Raw genomic sequence first — 15,220 nt, 5'->3', positions numbered from 1 at the left:
GCCATCCATTAGACATCAATACCTGAAGTGAGCCACCTTCAGTCTTAATTATGTATAAAACACTGCTTTCAGAGGAATTACAGCTATCAGTATCACTTACCGGTGGTATTGCATGTCGGCCACATTCTATGCTGACGAGTTTGTGACACTTTTTGTGAACAAGGAGTTTACAGTTGATACATTTATATCCCTGACGTCCCAATCCCCATATCCGATCAGTGCAGATGGCACAGTGAGCTCTCTGAAAAACAGTGATCACAGATTATTAGTACACTAGATTTTAGTTCTCAAACTGTTACAGCCCCAAGAACCCATCTTCCTCACGTTGCTCCCAACAAATGCCAATACAGCCTTTGTGAAGGCAAGGTACTATTCTGCAATTATATTCCTTAAGGTCTGTTCTTTACAAACCTATATTTGGTAAGATTTTATATCCCATTATTGCCCTGGTCCTAACTTCCATACATTGAAACTCAGCAAGCATACATAATGCAGGATCTTTCATTTCAAGCGCTTTACCCTGAATGCAGCAGCCACTTTTATCTCACCTAATATTCCACAGTAAGAGGGAAAACACAGGAAGCTTTGCATTTCCCTTATCCTAGCCAGTACTCCCTCTAAGCTGAGGAGTCTTGTTGGCAAAAATTCTACTTTGTGATCTACTGGTATTAAAGTTGTGAGCTACTGCATAAATTAGTTTGCTTTCGGGCCATTTTTCCTCAGCTAAGACAGAAATCTGTGAGCCAGAGGCTAAAAATCCATGAGCTAGCTCACACTAACTCAGTTTAGAGGGAACACTGCAACTAGCAGCCAGAGCAGGGGCCAGGGAAGAAAAAGAGTGATGCTGAGACAGGAAGCATAAGCCGCATTTAATGCTTCCTGATGATCACAGATGAGCTCCAGCTCCCATTTTTAAGCAAGATATGTGGCTTTTGCTTTATAAATTCTTTTCAAGGGTACCAAAATTTGAGGAGGCTCATGTTCAAGCATATTAGACATTACATGCAATGATGGACCCTGTCCACTCCCCTCCCACAGAGGCTAGATTTTTCCTCCACTTTTCTGTTTGTTCAATGACTGGCAGCCTTGGTAATAACATGTATTTTTCTCTCCTGAGGAAACTTTGGTTGTCCCAGTCTGTGTCAGCAATATATAATGGCTATTTGCTCAGCCCAGGAACCTGTGGGAAGGGGTAGGATAGCCCTATAACTTAAAATCCAAAAAATTACAAAATATTTTATTCAACATCAAGGGGAAAGGTCAGGTAAAACTAAGGGTTGAAATTACTAAGGTAAAAACAGTATATGCAGAGGCTTTTGCATTTATGTACCAGGCTAATGAGAGGTTCAATTAGATCTTTATATTGAGAGGCTTTTGTTCCAGTGTTTTCCCAAACACACTTTCTTTGTATAATTGCTAACTCTTCTGGTGCCCAGAAGGCTGGTACCCTCTTCTCAGTTCCCAACCCCCTTCTCTTGAAACACCAGTACATGTCTTGAGTTGTTAGCAGACTTGAGTTGCTAACAGACATTTAGGTCTCTACAGGCAGCTTCTAATAACACCAGACCAGGGATCTCTGTCCTCCTTAAAGTTAACTCTTCCTGTTTGACTGGATAGGGATTCTTCTACTCTCTCTAGAAGATCTAGCCCCTTTCCACTGACCTGAATGGGAGTCTTCTACTACCCAAACGTCCTTGTCAAACTTTCCCCCAGATCTCTGTGTTCAAATTGCTCTCAGCTAATGCTGAATTCAGACCGCATTCAGCCATGGTTGAAATCTAACTCTGACAGCACTAAACCCTTTTCTGTCAGGGCTATTTCCAGATGGTCTCAAGTGCATGTTTCTTCTCAGTTAAGGCTAGAATCTGACTCAGTCCATTCAGCATACAGCTTCCATAAAACTGTTTGTTTTGCTGAGCTAATGCTGACCAATGAGATTGCCTGAAGAAGCCTGTCACTCAAGGCTCTCTGGCTCTGTGAAGAATTAACCTTTCAAAATCCTGTAGTTGTACGTACAGCACTTTTTAGCTTCTTAAAAAGTGGAATCTATGACACATGTATATGCGACCAAGCCAGTGGGGAAGTTGTCCTTTACAACCAACACTTCAGCTGGAGAGAGATTTTTATGCATATTTTTCTTCTCTTTTTAAGGTACATTTAGATGAAAGGCTCAGGGTTATCAGAAGTAAGGTACTTGGGATAAGGTGATATTACATTAAAAATTAAACACTGTTTGAGCTGGAAACTGACAAAGTAAGCTTCATACATTAAAAGCCTGATTTATTATCAGTTCCTGTATAAAGGAACCGGATTATTTGACATCACAGAAGGACAAAGTCCATTTTTTAAAAGGTGATATTTGAAAAGGGCAACTACAGAAGGAAAATTCCAGATGAATAGCCAGATCAATTTGCCACAGCCAATGCAAAGAGAATCTTTTGGAGCATTAAGGACTTGCAAATGTGTTGCAGTATGAGTTTTCATGAGTTAGAGATCACTTCTTAAGAGGAAGCAAGCTCCAACTCAAAAACTTATATCGCATTAGAGAGTTCTTAAAGTGCCACAAGACTTTTTGCTGCTGTGGCTGCACACGAAAAAGCCAGGTTGGTATGTAAAAACGTACCCTGTTAAATCGCTTGGCTTGGAAAGTATGACCATTTGCACAATAGAGCTTTCGCCACCGCCTTGCTCCTCGACGATAAATAGACTCTGGGGGAAAGAGGAAGAGCCAAACCAAGAGTCAAATTTTTATACAAAAACTATAGACTGGATTTCATGATTTTTCAGTATCAAACTTAGCCTGCCTTTCCAAGATCTTAAGAATTATGCAAACCAATAATATTTGAATAGATTTAGATTTGGTAGGCATTGCTAGATTATGGAATTTGCATGCCAGATGCTATGGTGGACAAGTCACCAGCACAGGACTGCTCCACAAGACTTCACATGTTTCATATCTATACAAGAATTTTCCAGAAGTTTAATAAACCTTTGTGGTCACTCTGTAAAACAGGCCAGTAATATTACATCCATGAACAAACATGGCTGTATAACAAAAACTGGTTTGCCTGACACCCCAGTATGCTCACGGATAAAGATAGCTGAATTGGGACTGCAAGGCTGACAGTTTGCTCCCTTAGCTGGTATATGAAAATCAAATCAAAATCCATATGTTGTGCAGAATCTTGTTTTGCATAGTAATGTGTTTAAAACAAGTCTCTATATATTTGTCTTTAAAACCTAATAATTAACTCCACAAAAATTAGTAACTTTTATTCCTAAATAGATATGCTTAAGGAGACTGCAAGTTGTTGCTGAGACAGGCTGAAAATATGAGACTGTCAGAGCCAAAATATCAGTGAACTTAACAGTAGTTAATGCTTTGTTATGGTCAGTACTTTACACAAAAATCAAAGCTGAAATACACTTCCACAAGGTAGCAAGTGTCACAGCCTCTAATGGCAAGGCTTCGATAGGCAAACTGAATACTGGAAGGAAATATACTCCCTGACCCATACTGGTTTAGTTTAACTCCAGTTAAGGGTCTATACATTCAAATTAACTTTGTTCACTTATCGGGTTTATTTTCCCAATTCCTTTTCTATTCAATAATGCATAGAACAGCACAGAAAAATAAAACATAACTTTCAGAAATGCATAACTCCAAGATACTAACAGTGCCATCATATACAGACTTATTCCAGTTGCACCCATTGAACTAATAAATGTGCACAGGATACTACTGTAAAAATTTCTAAACCAAATCATTATCAAAGTCCACAATGAGAAACTGTGAGATGGCAGGGATGGAAGATTATCACAGCTGTTCTAAATTGACCAACAGAATAGACAAGGGTTAAAAAATGTGTTTCATTTTAAGTATATATTTTACTTCTGATCTCATGAATAAAAGTATCCAAATTAATACTGCACCCTTGTATGCACTGTAAGTACTTTACTTACTGTCTTCTCCTGGACATGGCATTCCAGGCCTTTCCGGCACACAGGGAAACACTGTAGAAAACACAGCAATACCAGATAAACTTATTTCAAGCAGATTTGACAAGATATCCAACCCAGCATAAAACACAAGTCATGAAAATTGGAGTCGGGAACACAGTACCAAAAGCAGATAGACAGAGCAAAGGAGAGATCTTGCAGTGCAAGGGCATCTCAGCCATATCCTGCTAGACACTTGCAGTTGTCTTTGGGCTGCAATTCCTAATGGGACAATTTGAATTAAGAATGTAATTGTGTTCGTGAGACCTAATCTGGATTTCCCCTTAAAATCTCCTGCCAGCCTTCCCACTACGATGGATTAAAATCTGAACTCCATTTTAGGAAACAGGACCATTGGAGTAGAACAGAAAGTTACCAAGACAAGGCTTTTCAAGTCCACTAAGGCTTTGCTCACATTTGCAAATACATACCTAAAATTAATTTCTTACAAGAACATTCATTAACTTGAGCATCTTTCTTCACAGCATATTAAAATGAGCCAATGATCACATGTAACACATTTTTAATTAAATCTCCATTTTAGAAAAAAAATAAAAGCTTAATTCTACAAGTGTCTGGATTTTAGCTGTTTGGATTATAAATGGTACTTCCCCAATATGCCACCTCTACAAAATTGTTTCACTTGGCACATGAGAACAAAAAGAACTATCCTATAAACCACAACACTGAAGAAGCAGCTTTTAGAATGCAGCAACCTGTGTGTTAGTGCTCGCAGACAGCTTACATTGCTCATAGAAGTGCAAAAGCCAGAAAAAGCCCCAGCCCAGACGTCATTCTGGGTGCTGTGCCACCAGTATTCCACTCCATGGTTGTGCTGAAGAGAATACCATCCTCTTGCCCTCTTGTACAACATTCAAAAGGCCTTTGAGGCCACTGCAAATACAAATGCTTACCCCCTCTTATGGGAAGATCTTGCTTGCCAGGCTCAAGAATGCACAAATGCAGTTTAATCCAATCCATTGGACTGCAGAGTGAAGTATTAGTAGTCAACAGGAGGAGGAACTATGCATATTACCTTCTCCTGAACTATAATAAATATGCTTTCAAGTAAAATCTGGTATAATTACTTCTGCATACTCTCAAGAAAGTTTGTATGGTAACAGAATAAGCAATTAAGTATATGATACAAAATGAACCCCTACTGTAGCTAAATTGAACAAAGTCAAAATCACACTACTCCCTCAATCTGTACATAGGGTAAAGAACATTTAAAATAGTCTCATTTTAAAGGTTAGGTACATACAGACTAAAGGAAAGGTAAACTGCACCTTGGTTATTAATGTAAATGGCACCGTACCATGTATTTGAAGTTCAGAATCTTTGTTCAATTCATACAACCGAAAAGCTTCTTCTAGCTCAAGCTGAGAAGAGACAGTACATGGGTCCCCTAAAAAAGAATTTTTAAAAAACTTTTAAAAAGTTAAACAAAAATTTTAAAAGTTAACTCAAATTATACAACCAAGTTTTAGTCAAGCTCAGGTGTGGCCAAACTGCAGTTTGGGAGCCAGGTGTGGCTTTTTCACACAAATTGTGCAGGTCTCAAAGCACCCCCACCCCACCTCATTTGCCAGCTTGGAGAAGGCATTTGTGTCTTTTGCTTGCAGTATGCATTTAAAGTTAAAGCTGCTTTCTTTCACCTCTCTCCCTCCCCCAGCTACTTCCTTCCTTCCTTCCCTCAAACATCTGATGTTTATTCAATGTGGCTCTTACATTAAGGTCTGGCCACCCCTGGTCAAGCTTCTCTTTAACTTCACAGCAAGTAAAAAACCTCCTATTTACAGGAGGGGCTGTGTCTCAGTGGTACAGCATTCACGTGGCATGCAGAAGGTCCCAGGTTCAATCTCCGACATCTCCAGTTAAAAGATCTGGCAGTAGGTGATGTGAAAGACTTCAGCTCAAGTCCTTGGAGAGTTGTTGCCAGTCTGCATAGACAATACTGACTGCAATGGACTGATGGTCTGAGTCAGTATAAGGCAGCTTCATATGTTCATATGTGGGTCTTGACCCAAAAGTGGATCCCAGGCTTTTAAGGGAGGGGCTGTGGATCAATGGTAGGGCATTTGCTTGGCATGCAGATGGTCCCAGGTACAATTCCCGGTATCTCCAGTTAAAAGATCTGGCAGTAGGTGATGTGAAAGACTTCTGTCTGAAACCCTGGAGAGCCCACTGCCAGTCTGAGTAGACAATACTGGCTTTTGATGGACCAAGGGTCTAATTCAGTATAAGGCAGTTTCATATGTTCATGTAAGACTGTACTGCATATATTAAATTATATAATGCCTTAATACCTAAAAGAGAAGATAAAACACCTATTTATAACAATTCATATTAATAAAAAGGGTTCAACATTCACAGAACTTATTTGTACATTGGAAATTATTTCTCCACAGCTTTTGATGGTCTATTAAGCTAATGAAATTACATTCTAAACAAGATTAAACCAATCTTTTTTGGGGGACACAGCTGTTTTCTTCCGATATGCTGCAATAACCAATTTAGTAGCTGCTGCAGGCCAAGTTAAAACTAACTTGAGCTATCACTGTTAGGAATCAAGTTGTTACTAGATTAAAAAACAGTTTATTTCAGACCATTATGCTTTTTCAGGAATGCAATAATTCATTTCCTTATTTGAAAAAAAAAATAGAAAAAGGGGAAGTTTAATAGTCTCTAATTTATTATTCCCCACTAACCTGCTTCGCTGGAACCAAATCAGATCTTACAAGTTTAGGCCTTTTCCCAATGAGGATTCCATGATAAAATGTATCGTTATTCTCTGCAAAGCACTCCTTTGTATCTACCAGTTTAACTTCTTTGTAATATAGTTTTATATTAGGTACCACAAACTACCTCTATTAAGGCACACCAGTGTTTTCAATGCTACTTTGGAGAAAGGGTTATCATCCCAAATATATTTTAACTAATTTTTTTCAGAATACAAAACTGATTTACCTCAAGGGGATATGTACATAAACAAAACAAACATAAACTACAAAAGAAGTAAAAGGACAACTTTGATATATTCCTCCCGAGTTGCATTTTTTTTAAAAAAAATTCAATTTACTGGGGGTCTTGCTGAGGGGTATAATATATAAGAGAAGCCCAGTCTTCAGGTGACTTACCCCTTAAATGGAAGCTCAATAACCTCATTTAAATACTATATTCCACTCAGTCAATGGTCTTCTTCTACCAATAAATCCCCTCAGATCTGAGTCAATATATTTAGTCATGATTTTATCTGATCATCTTGCAATAACTGATTACCATATCTTAAAATCATTATTCAATCATTTGTATATGGTCCTTACTGGGCTTTGATTTTGAAATTACTTTCAGCTTCCTTCTATGACACTGGAAGTTCTTCAATAACTCATTACAGATCTGATTTCTGCCAGCTCAGAAAGCAATCTCCCTACGTACAGACAACTTACATCCTTTCCAAACTAAACAAGGAAACTTATGAACTGTTTATTTTAAAATATTTTGACTTAAGCCTCACACACAGAATCTATCAACACAGCAACATTCCCACATGCAGTGGATAAACAGTGTGCCAATTTACAAAAAGAATTTAATTACAGTAGAAAATACATTGTCATCAGAAATTCTAGATAGATTCTATGACAGTGACTTCCGACAGACTTGGTCACAAAACAACTAATTTTAGCTCCTCCAGCAGAAAAGCAGGAAGCCCCCCAAAAACTCTTTTTTAAGGCAGCCCAACTGCACTGTAATCATACAGAGATACTGGGAAATAACCCCACCCAAATTACTGTATAATTCATTCTCATTCTTTTGTGATCCAGGTCTTGCCAGCAAAGCCCCCCTCTCACTTGGTGATCAGAAATCAGGATACCTTATAAAATAAATTTTCATTTGGTATATGCTTGGCATCCAAAGTTTCCTACCTTTCTAAAAACGCCAAAAATAATTTTTTAAAAGTTTCCTACCTTAACATGAAACACACACAGAACAAGAGTCCACTAGCTAGCAAAGAGGAACTGCAGGTCTCTTACTTACCTGTTATGTGTGGAAGGGCTGAAATGGTAAGCCACAGTTTTACAACTCTGCTCACCAAGCATGCTAATTAGACACTCCAGCAAGATTCTTGCACCAATAGGCAGGAGGTACATGTAATTGCTAAAAACTGTCCGTGTAATTAACCAAGTCTTAAAAACAATGGTCACAGGACTAGTGTCAGCAGTCAGTGAGGCAGGACACCTGTCAGTTCCCAAGGGCTGCCTGGGGGGACCATTACTGCCACCACCAACACTGAGCACTGCCATTTGTGACAGGTGCAAGTTAGCAACAACTCTGCTTTTTTTATTCCATCTTTAACAGAACAGCGGCCCCAAGGAGGATGCAGCAGCAGGGAAGAAGCAGATTATCACTTCCCATTGGCCTGCTTTATTCTCCTTGTGGCTGCTGCTCCACTGAGGACCAGGACAGGGAGACTGTGGCTTCCCACCAGCATGCATCACTCTCCTTCAATTCTGTTCAGTCTTTAGGAAGGCAGAGTTGGCCGCCCAATGATGGAGCAGGAAGAAAGCAAGTCACTTCCTCCAGCCTGCCTGCTCCATCTTTGTTACAGCTGCTGCTCAGCTGAAAACGGGGGAAGGGAGATTCTTGCTTTCCGCCAGCCTGTTCCATCTTTTGTAGGCACAAGGGTGTGATTAGAGGAGAAAGGGTGGAGCCAAGGTAGTGAGGCAGAGTGGCAAGGTGGGGAAGGCGCGGCACCAAAGTTTATATTCTGTTGTGCCAGGGCCTACTGGAACTTGGAGCTGGCCCTGGAAATGAAACATGAGTACAGGACAAGCTACCGGGCATATTAATCACTAAGCAAAGCCTATGATCGCTTTTCATATATAAACCATCTTTGCGCCCTTTACATCATATCACCATTACAAGGTACGTACAAAAGACAAATACAGAAGAAGCTCTTATTTACCTACTGTCAGCTTTCATTATTCAGTGTGCTAAATACACACAAGCCAACAGCACAGACATGCCCAAGTGAGCACTCACATGCCTAGATCTACTGAGCTGAGGCAGAATTCTAATGCATGCTTTCTGTCACGATATCTTGGGAAAGCCAAAGTTGCAATGCTAACTGGATAACACATTCTTCCCCCCCCCCACTTCACACGCATGTTCCTGTTTCTTTTTGTGCTACCAATTCTCTTTGATTACAGTTTCTGCTAATTTGCCTAGGATAGACATTAGGCTACCGTAACTGGTCTGTAATTTCCTGGGTCCCCTCTGATCCTCTTTTTAAAAACTGGTAATATTTGCTACTCTCCATTCTTCTGGAACAGTGGCTAATTGCCAAAAACAGTGGCTGAATGCCAATATCATTCTATGCTCATCATATTAGTATTACATTATTTAGGTATCAGTACATTCAATGGATAGTGGATTAGCTGCAACTCTCTATTGAGAGTACATTCAGTGGGAATTTTTTTTAACCACATGAAGTTATCCTCAAAATTTACTTTCTGATAAGAGCCCCCCATCATTTCTGTAAATATATATAGTTTCTTATAATCTGATGCAGAATTATTAATTTAATATCTCTGGTCATTAGAAATATGAGTTCCTAAATTAAGACAGAACTCCTTCCTTTTCACTGTATCCAAATTTGAGCGGCAAATTAAAGATCTACACCAAATACTGACAAGGCCAGCTAACAGATAAACTAACCAACAGAAATAAACTCCACACAATAAAAAGTAGTGTGTTTTGGTTCAGACACATTAAGAACACAAACTAGTTTTTCTGCAGGGAAACACAAAACAACCATAGTACAAGTTCAAAAAGAAAAAAGAAAAATAGGCAGGTCCTCTTAAGCATGCCTGAGGAGATTTAGTAACTATAATCCTTCTGCTTAGTAGAATGCTGGAATGGGTGTTTACTTTCTATAACAATGCTTTGAGGTGTGCCAAAGTGAAAATAAAAAACCATCTGCTCTACGTCACCATTATTTCCACAAGATCCTTCCATTTAGTACAAAAGCAGCAAGAAGAGCAATTGGATCTTAAATACCCTTCTACACCTGATCTCATCAGATCTCATAAGCTAAGCAGGATCAGCCCTGGTTAATACTTGGATAGGAGACCACCAAGAAAGTTTAGGATTGCTACATAGGGGCAGGCAATGGCAAAACCACCTCTGAATATCTCACCCCAAAGCCCTATAGGGTCGCTGTAAGTCAGCTACAACATGACATAAAAAGATCCACTGAGGACAACAGGGATCTACAAATTCCCACCATCTAACAGCAACAGGTAACATATCCTCTTGAGCAATTATAGCCCAGCACATACCTTTTTTAGTCTTTGGCAAGGTGGTGGTGGTAGTTCAATTACAGTCTGTTGCAGCAAAAACAAAATGGAGCCCTGGCACTTTACAGACCAATATACTTACTGAAGCATATCATAAGCTAAAATTTTCTTCATTAAATCTGTTTATCCTACAGGTGTCATAAGACATTTTATCTTTTTTTCTTGAGTACATAATTAATCTTTGTTAAAAATAATTAAGACCTTAACTCTCATAGCTAGAAAGAAAGTCTAATACATTAAAACAATGGCTGCAATCTAAAACCTGATTCGCATATGTGTGTAAGCAAAGAGGTTCAAGAACAGAGTTTACCAAGTGCTTTCCCTTCCCAACATCGGAATCCCCCAGTTTGCTATCAGAGGGCTACATATTTTGCTTATGACCCAAAATATGTAATCCTATAAAAATAAATATCTAAAAGTGGTGCTGTCATGTATAGGAATGGACACAAATCTAAAAACAGCACTTCGGGGTGGCCCATGAACCAAACAGGCCTGCCCAAACTTAACCAATCCAGCAAGTTTGGTCCCCCACTTTCTCTTGGCCATGACTCACCCTGGCTGGGAGACGGGGGCAGGGTAAACCATTAGGAATGACAGTGAACCATTAGGAATGGCAGACAAAGAACCCATCTCATGATTTTCCAATTCAGTAACTTTATTTGCATCTGTTGCCACGGTCAAATTAAGCTATCAAGAAAAGCAGGGTATAAGCATTTTAATCAATAAATAAGCTTCTTATAAACCCTTCTCCTTCTCTGAAAAGAACTAACAACTAAACTTTTGACACATCAGCAGCTGCTTGAGATTGACTTACTAGCTGGCACAAAGGGCAACTTTTCTACCTCATGTAACAGTATTTGGCTTTAAAAGTTACAGGCAACTGCTAGAACAAAAAACATTTGTCAAAAATGAAACAATAGCACAGAGTCAAACATAAATGCCGGAAAGAAAAAAAACCAAGAGCGCTGCCAAGGTTAGGCAAAGAAGAAGACTGTAGATTTGTACCCCGCCCTTCTCTCGGAATCAGTCTCAGAGCGGCTTACAATCTCCTTTATCTTCTTCCCGCACAACAAACACCCTGTGAGGTAGGTGGGGCTGAGAGAGCTCTCCCAGAAGCTGTCCTTTCAAGAACAACTCTTGCAAGAGGCTATGGCTGACCCAAGGTGATTCCAGCAGCTGCAAGTGAAGGAATGGGGAATCAAACCCGATTCTCACAGATAAGAGTCTGTACACTTAACCACTACACCAAACTGGCTGTTTTTTGCCATCTAAATCTGGAAATGTTAAACTACAAAAGCATTTGAAATTACATGTATAAACCACACAAAAAACAAACAAAAAACCCTGGAATTCTGGGCTCTCTGAAGCATAATGCAATTTAAGCGTTTACTGTTGTTGTTCAGTTGCATAGTTGCAACCCCATGGACCAAGTCATGCCAGGCCCTCCTGTCTTCCATTATCCTCCGAAATCTGCTCAAATTTGTGTTAGTTGCATCAGTAATGCTGTCCATCTTTTGCCGTCCTCTTTTCATCTTTTGCCATCCCCTTCTTTTGCCTTCTGTCTTTCCCAACATCAGGGGCTTCTCCAGTGAGTGCTCCCTTCTCATTTGGTGGCCAAAGTATTTGAGCATCAGCATATGACCTTCCAGTGAACAGTCAGGGTTGATTTCCCTTAGAACTGACTGATTTGATCTTATTCAATTCCCTACGCACAACTTTGTTCAGCTAGGGTATGATTTTGTCCACAAGTCCTTTTCATAGAATGTGCTGAAGACTCTCTCATACTGATCTTGCTGACTTGTAAACACAGCTCTCTCAGAATGGTGGCAAGGACACTCCATCTCAATGGATGGAGATGGAATCAATTTCCCCTCATTTTGAAGGGCAAGAGCTAACAAAGTCATTATTACCTGCGATCACCTAGCTTCTGCATGCAGAGATGAGTAGGAATTGGCTCACAAATTAAAGTCTTTGATGAATTTTGGCCCGTTCATGATACACATAGAGCAGTTTGTGGCAGATCAACCAGTACAGACTTTCAAGCTGTTCATGGAGGCTTCTGCTAGTTCATGAATGGATCAATTCCCAGACAGTCTCCCCTCAAACAAAAATTTACCAAACTTCAAACTAGTCATGTCAGTTTTAAGAAGTTCGCCCCCTCCCTTTGCCAGCCTTACTTTCTTGCAAAGATTGCAAAATCCTACCCCCCTTGCCTGGGTTTGTAACTCTGATTTGAGAACAGACTTTTAAAGCTTCCAGTGCCAGTAGCACTGGGTTCTGCTAAGTATTCAGTGATTGCACTGGTACTGCTGGGCACTCTACATTGTACTGATTCTTCCGGGCTTGCAAAAATGCCCCCCATGCTTGGATTGTGATTAGGCCAGCATTGCCACATTGGCACTGGGTTCTCCTGGGCACTAGCACATGGCTTTGGTTTCGTTGGCTTTGCAACCACCTCTCCCTTGCATGGATTGTGATTCTGTGCTTGACATCAGCCCTGTTGACATCAGCCACCTCTCCTTAACAGTACATCACAGCTCGCTCTGCAGTTTCTACTGCAGAGATTCTATGGGACTTTGATTCTGTTCTGCTGGGCTTCTATTGCCCTTGCTCTTTTGCTGTTTTTTCCCTCCACTGGAAACAATGGAGGGTGGGGGCACTTTTGGGGGGCTGTAATTTGGACCCTGTAAATCCAATCCTCATCAAATTTGGCAGGCAGGTAGAGGACAGTGAGAGATCCCATGTATGTTCAGCATCTCCAGCACACCACTGAGTGGGGAGGAGTTCTACCACGTCACAAACCTCACAAACTGTACTAGTTCATTTAGCCCCTATGAGGGTTCACAGTTTGCAAACCAGACACATCACAAACCATGAACTGAACCAATCCACAGTTTTTTTGTCCAAGCCCAACAAGCTCTAATTGGGTGAATAGCAACAAAGGTCACAAGATGCAGATATCATAGTTATTTCAGGTACAAACTTTTAATTTTCCAATGCAAAGAACTTCAAGGGAGGGAAAGACTGGCCATTATGCTGCCACAGAGAATTGCAGCAGGGCCAGTGTGGTGTAGTGGTTAAGAGTGTTGGGCTAGCACCTGGGAGACCTGGGTATGAATACCTACTCATGCCATGGAAGCTCACTGGGTGACCTTGGGCCAGTCATACACACTCCTCCTAACCTTCCTCAAAGGGTTGTTGTAAGGAGAACAATGTAAGCCTACCTTGGGTCCTCATTGGGAAGAAAGGTAGGGTATAAAGGATATAAATAATATGCATAAATAATATACTGAGATTGTTCAATGCTAGTCTTTTTCGATTTTTAATGCAGCTCTGAAAGTTCTTCCATACCCCCTTAGGACTCTTTTCAAATGTCCTCTATCTAGAAGTTACTAGCAAAAACGTCCTTGTTGGTTGTTTCTAGTGTAAAGTTCCTTCTAATCAATTGTCTTAGATTGATGAGAACCTATGTCAGTGCCTTAGTTATTGCCCTATAGATCCAGTTACCCTTGTAAACCTGACACTATAGGCCACACATACAATATTTTTCTCAAACTTGCATTCCAAGTGTAGCCAATAATGGTTTCATGGTATTATTTTGAGAGTGTGAGAGAAGGTCCCAGGAGGTATATGTGACTTTGTATATGGACTTGGGAGGGGGGGGGGAATGACATAGCGTGTTGTGTACTGTCAAGGAGGACATTTTTAGAAATCAACATGGGAGTTCAAAGTTGTTCATGCTTGAGAACTGTTGTTCTGTGGTATAAATCTTAATTCCATAACTGCACAGATAACCAGAAGATACAAAGGAAACAGAATGCCAACCACTTCAGCACTAATAGGAGAAGCAGAGGTACTGTGTGGAATTAATAGTATTTCATGAAGTAATTCTGCTTTGTATCAACTTACCTTCTTCATCAATCCATTTCATAGTAAAAAGTTGTTCATCATCAAAAGCGCACATGTCTCGAACTTCATTACACAGTCCCTCGAAGGAGATGGAAGGTTCAAAATACGTTATCATTATATCCCTGGAAGAAGACAATGAGTATGCTATTAATTCTAGGTTTGTAGTTCCCTTTGCATTGCATCAACTCAACTGGCTTTCATTTGTCAATACAAATGCATATACATTTGATTACTGGTGCATTCAAATGATCATGCTGATAAAAGCATTAAGATGGCCTGTAGATCAGAAACAAGATTACAGCATCAATCCCAAGTGCTAGACTAGCAGAAGAAATATTTCATAATCAAACTTCTGTTGGTGAGAGGCCTCTTGAAATTATGCTGGATTTTCCGTTTAACAAAAGATGTTCTCTTTAATTAAATGTGCAGTGTCCAGCACATTTTGAACAAAGGATCCTACAAATTAGTGCCTTCATGCAGTTCATATGCATGGTCATAACTAGTATTCAAATGAATGACCCCTTCTTCAGTACAACAGCAAGAAACAAAAGAACACAATACAATAAATATCAATCTTTCATATTTTATGGTCCTTTATATCAGAAGTATGAGACAAAGTAATAAGCTATTTCTGTATTCACAGTATAGGTCCATAAAATTGTTGAAAATATTTGGTGAGAGCATAGTATCTAAGTAGCAAACATTAGATGCAGTAAGACATGAACTAAACTGGACCAAAACATATTGGGGGGGGGGCTAAGAAAGAGGCTTTTGAAGGATCAGAAACAGAATGCAAGTGTATGAAACACAGCTTGTTCCAATATTGGATAGCAAAGGGGAAAAATGCAAAGGTGCACAGAGAAGTTATTGCACCATAGTAGTGTATACTGTTAGACTAAATAAGTGTCAGATGGCCTCAATTATCTATGGAGAATGCAGAAATATATGCAGCT

General features: G+C 39.8%; 2 protein-coding genes across 3 annotated transcripts in view; both read right to left on the bottom strand.

Moving 5' to 3' along the window:
• The window catches only part of GPR160 (G protein-coupled receptor 160), a 302,729-nt gene that overhangs the window by 176,835 nt on the left and 110,674 nt on the right, over window positions 1-15,220 (bottom strand). The window lies entirely within an intron of this gene.
• PRKCI (protein kinase C iota) overlaps window positions 1-15,220 on the bottom strand; it is a 47,654-nt gene that overhangs the window by 16,284 nt on the left and 16,150 nt on the right. For both annotated transcript variants that reach the window (XM_060242497.1, XM_060242495.1), the window contains exons 2-6: window positions 14,268-14,389; window positions 5,318-5,407; window positions 3,964-4,014; window positions 2,624-2,709; window positions 101-241 (exon numbers count right to left, since the gene is read on the bottom strand). In XM_060242497.1, the coding sequence (XP_060098480.1) occupies window positions 101-241; window positions 2,624-2,709; window positions 3,964-4,014; window positions 5,318-5,407; window positions 14,268-14,382 (483 nt within the window). In that variant the 5' untranslated portion in view covers window positions 14,383-14,389. The remainder of the gene's footprint in view (window positions 1-100; window positions 242-2,623; window positions 2,710-3,963; window positions 4,015-5,317; window positions 5,408-14,267; window positions 14,390-15,220) is intronic.

This window comes from Heteronotia binoei, chromosome 6 (genome assembly GCF_032191835.1).
Source record: "Heteronotia binoei isolate CCM8104 ecotype False Entrance Well chromosome 6, APGP_CSIRO_Hbin_v1, whole genome shotgun sequence".
Lineage (NCBI taxonomy): Eukaryota > Metazoa > Chordata > Lepidosauria > Squamata > Gekkonidae > Heteronotia > Heteronotia binoei.
This window is presented reverse-complemented; position numbering and strand designations above follow the sequence as displayed.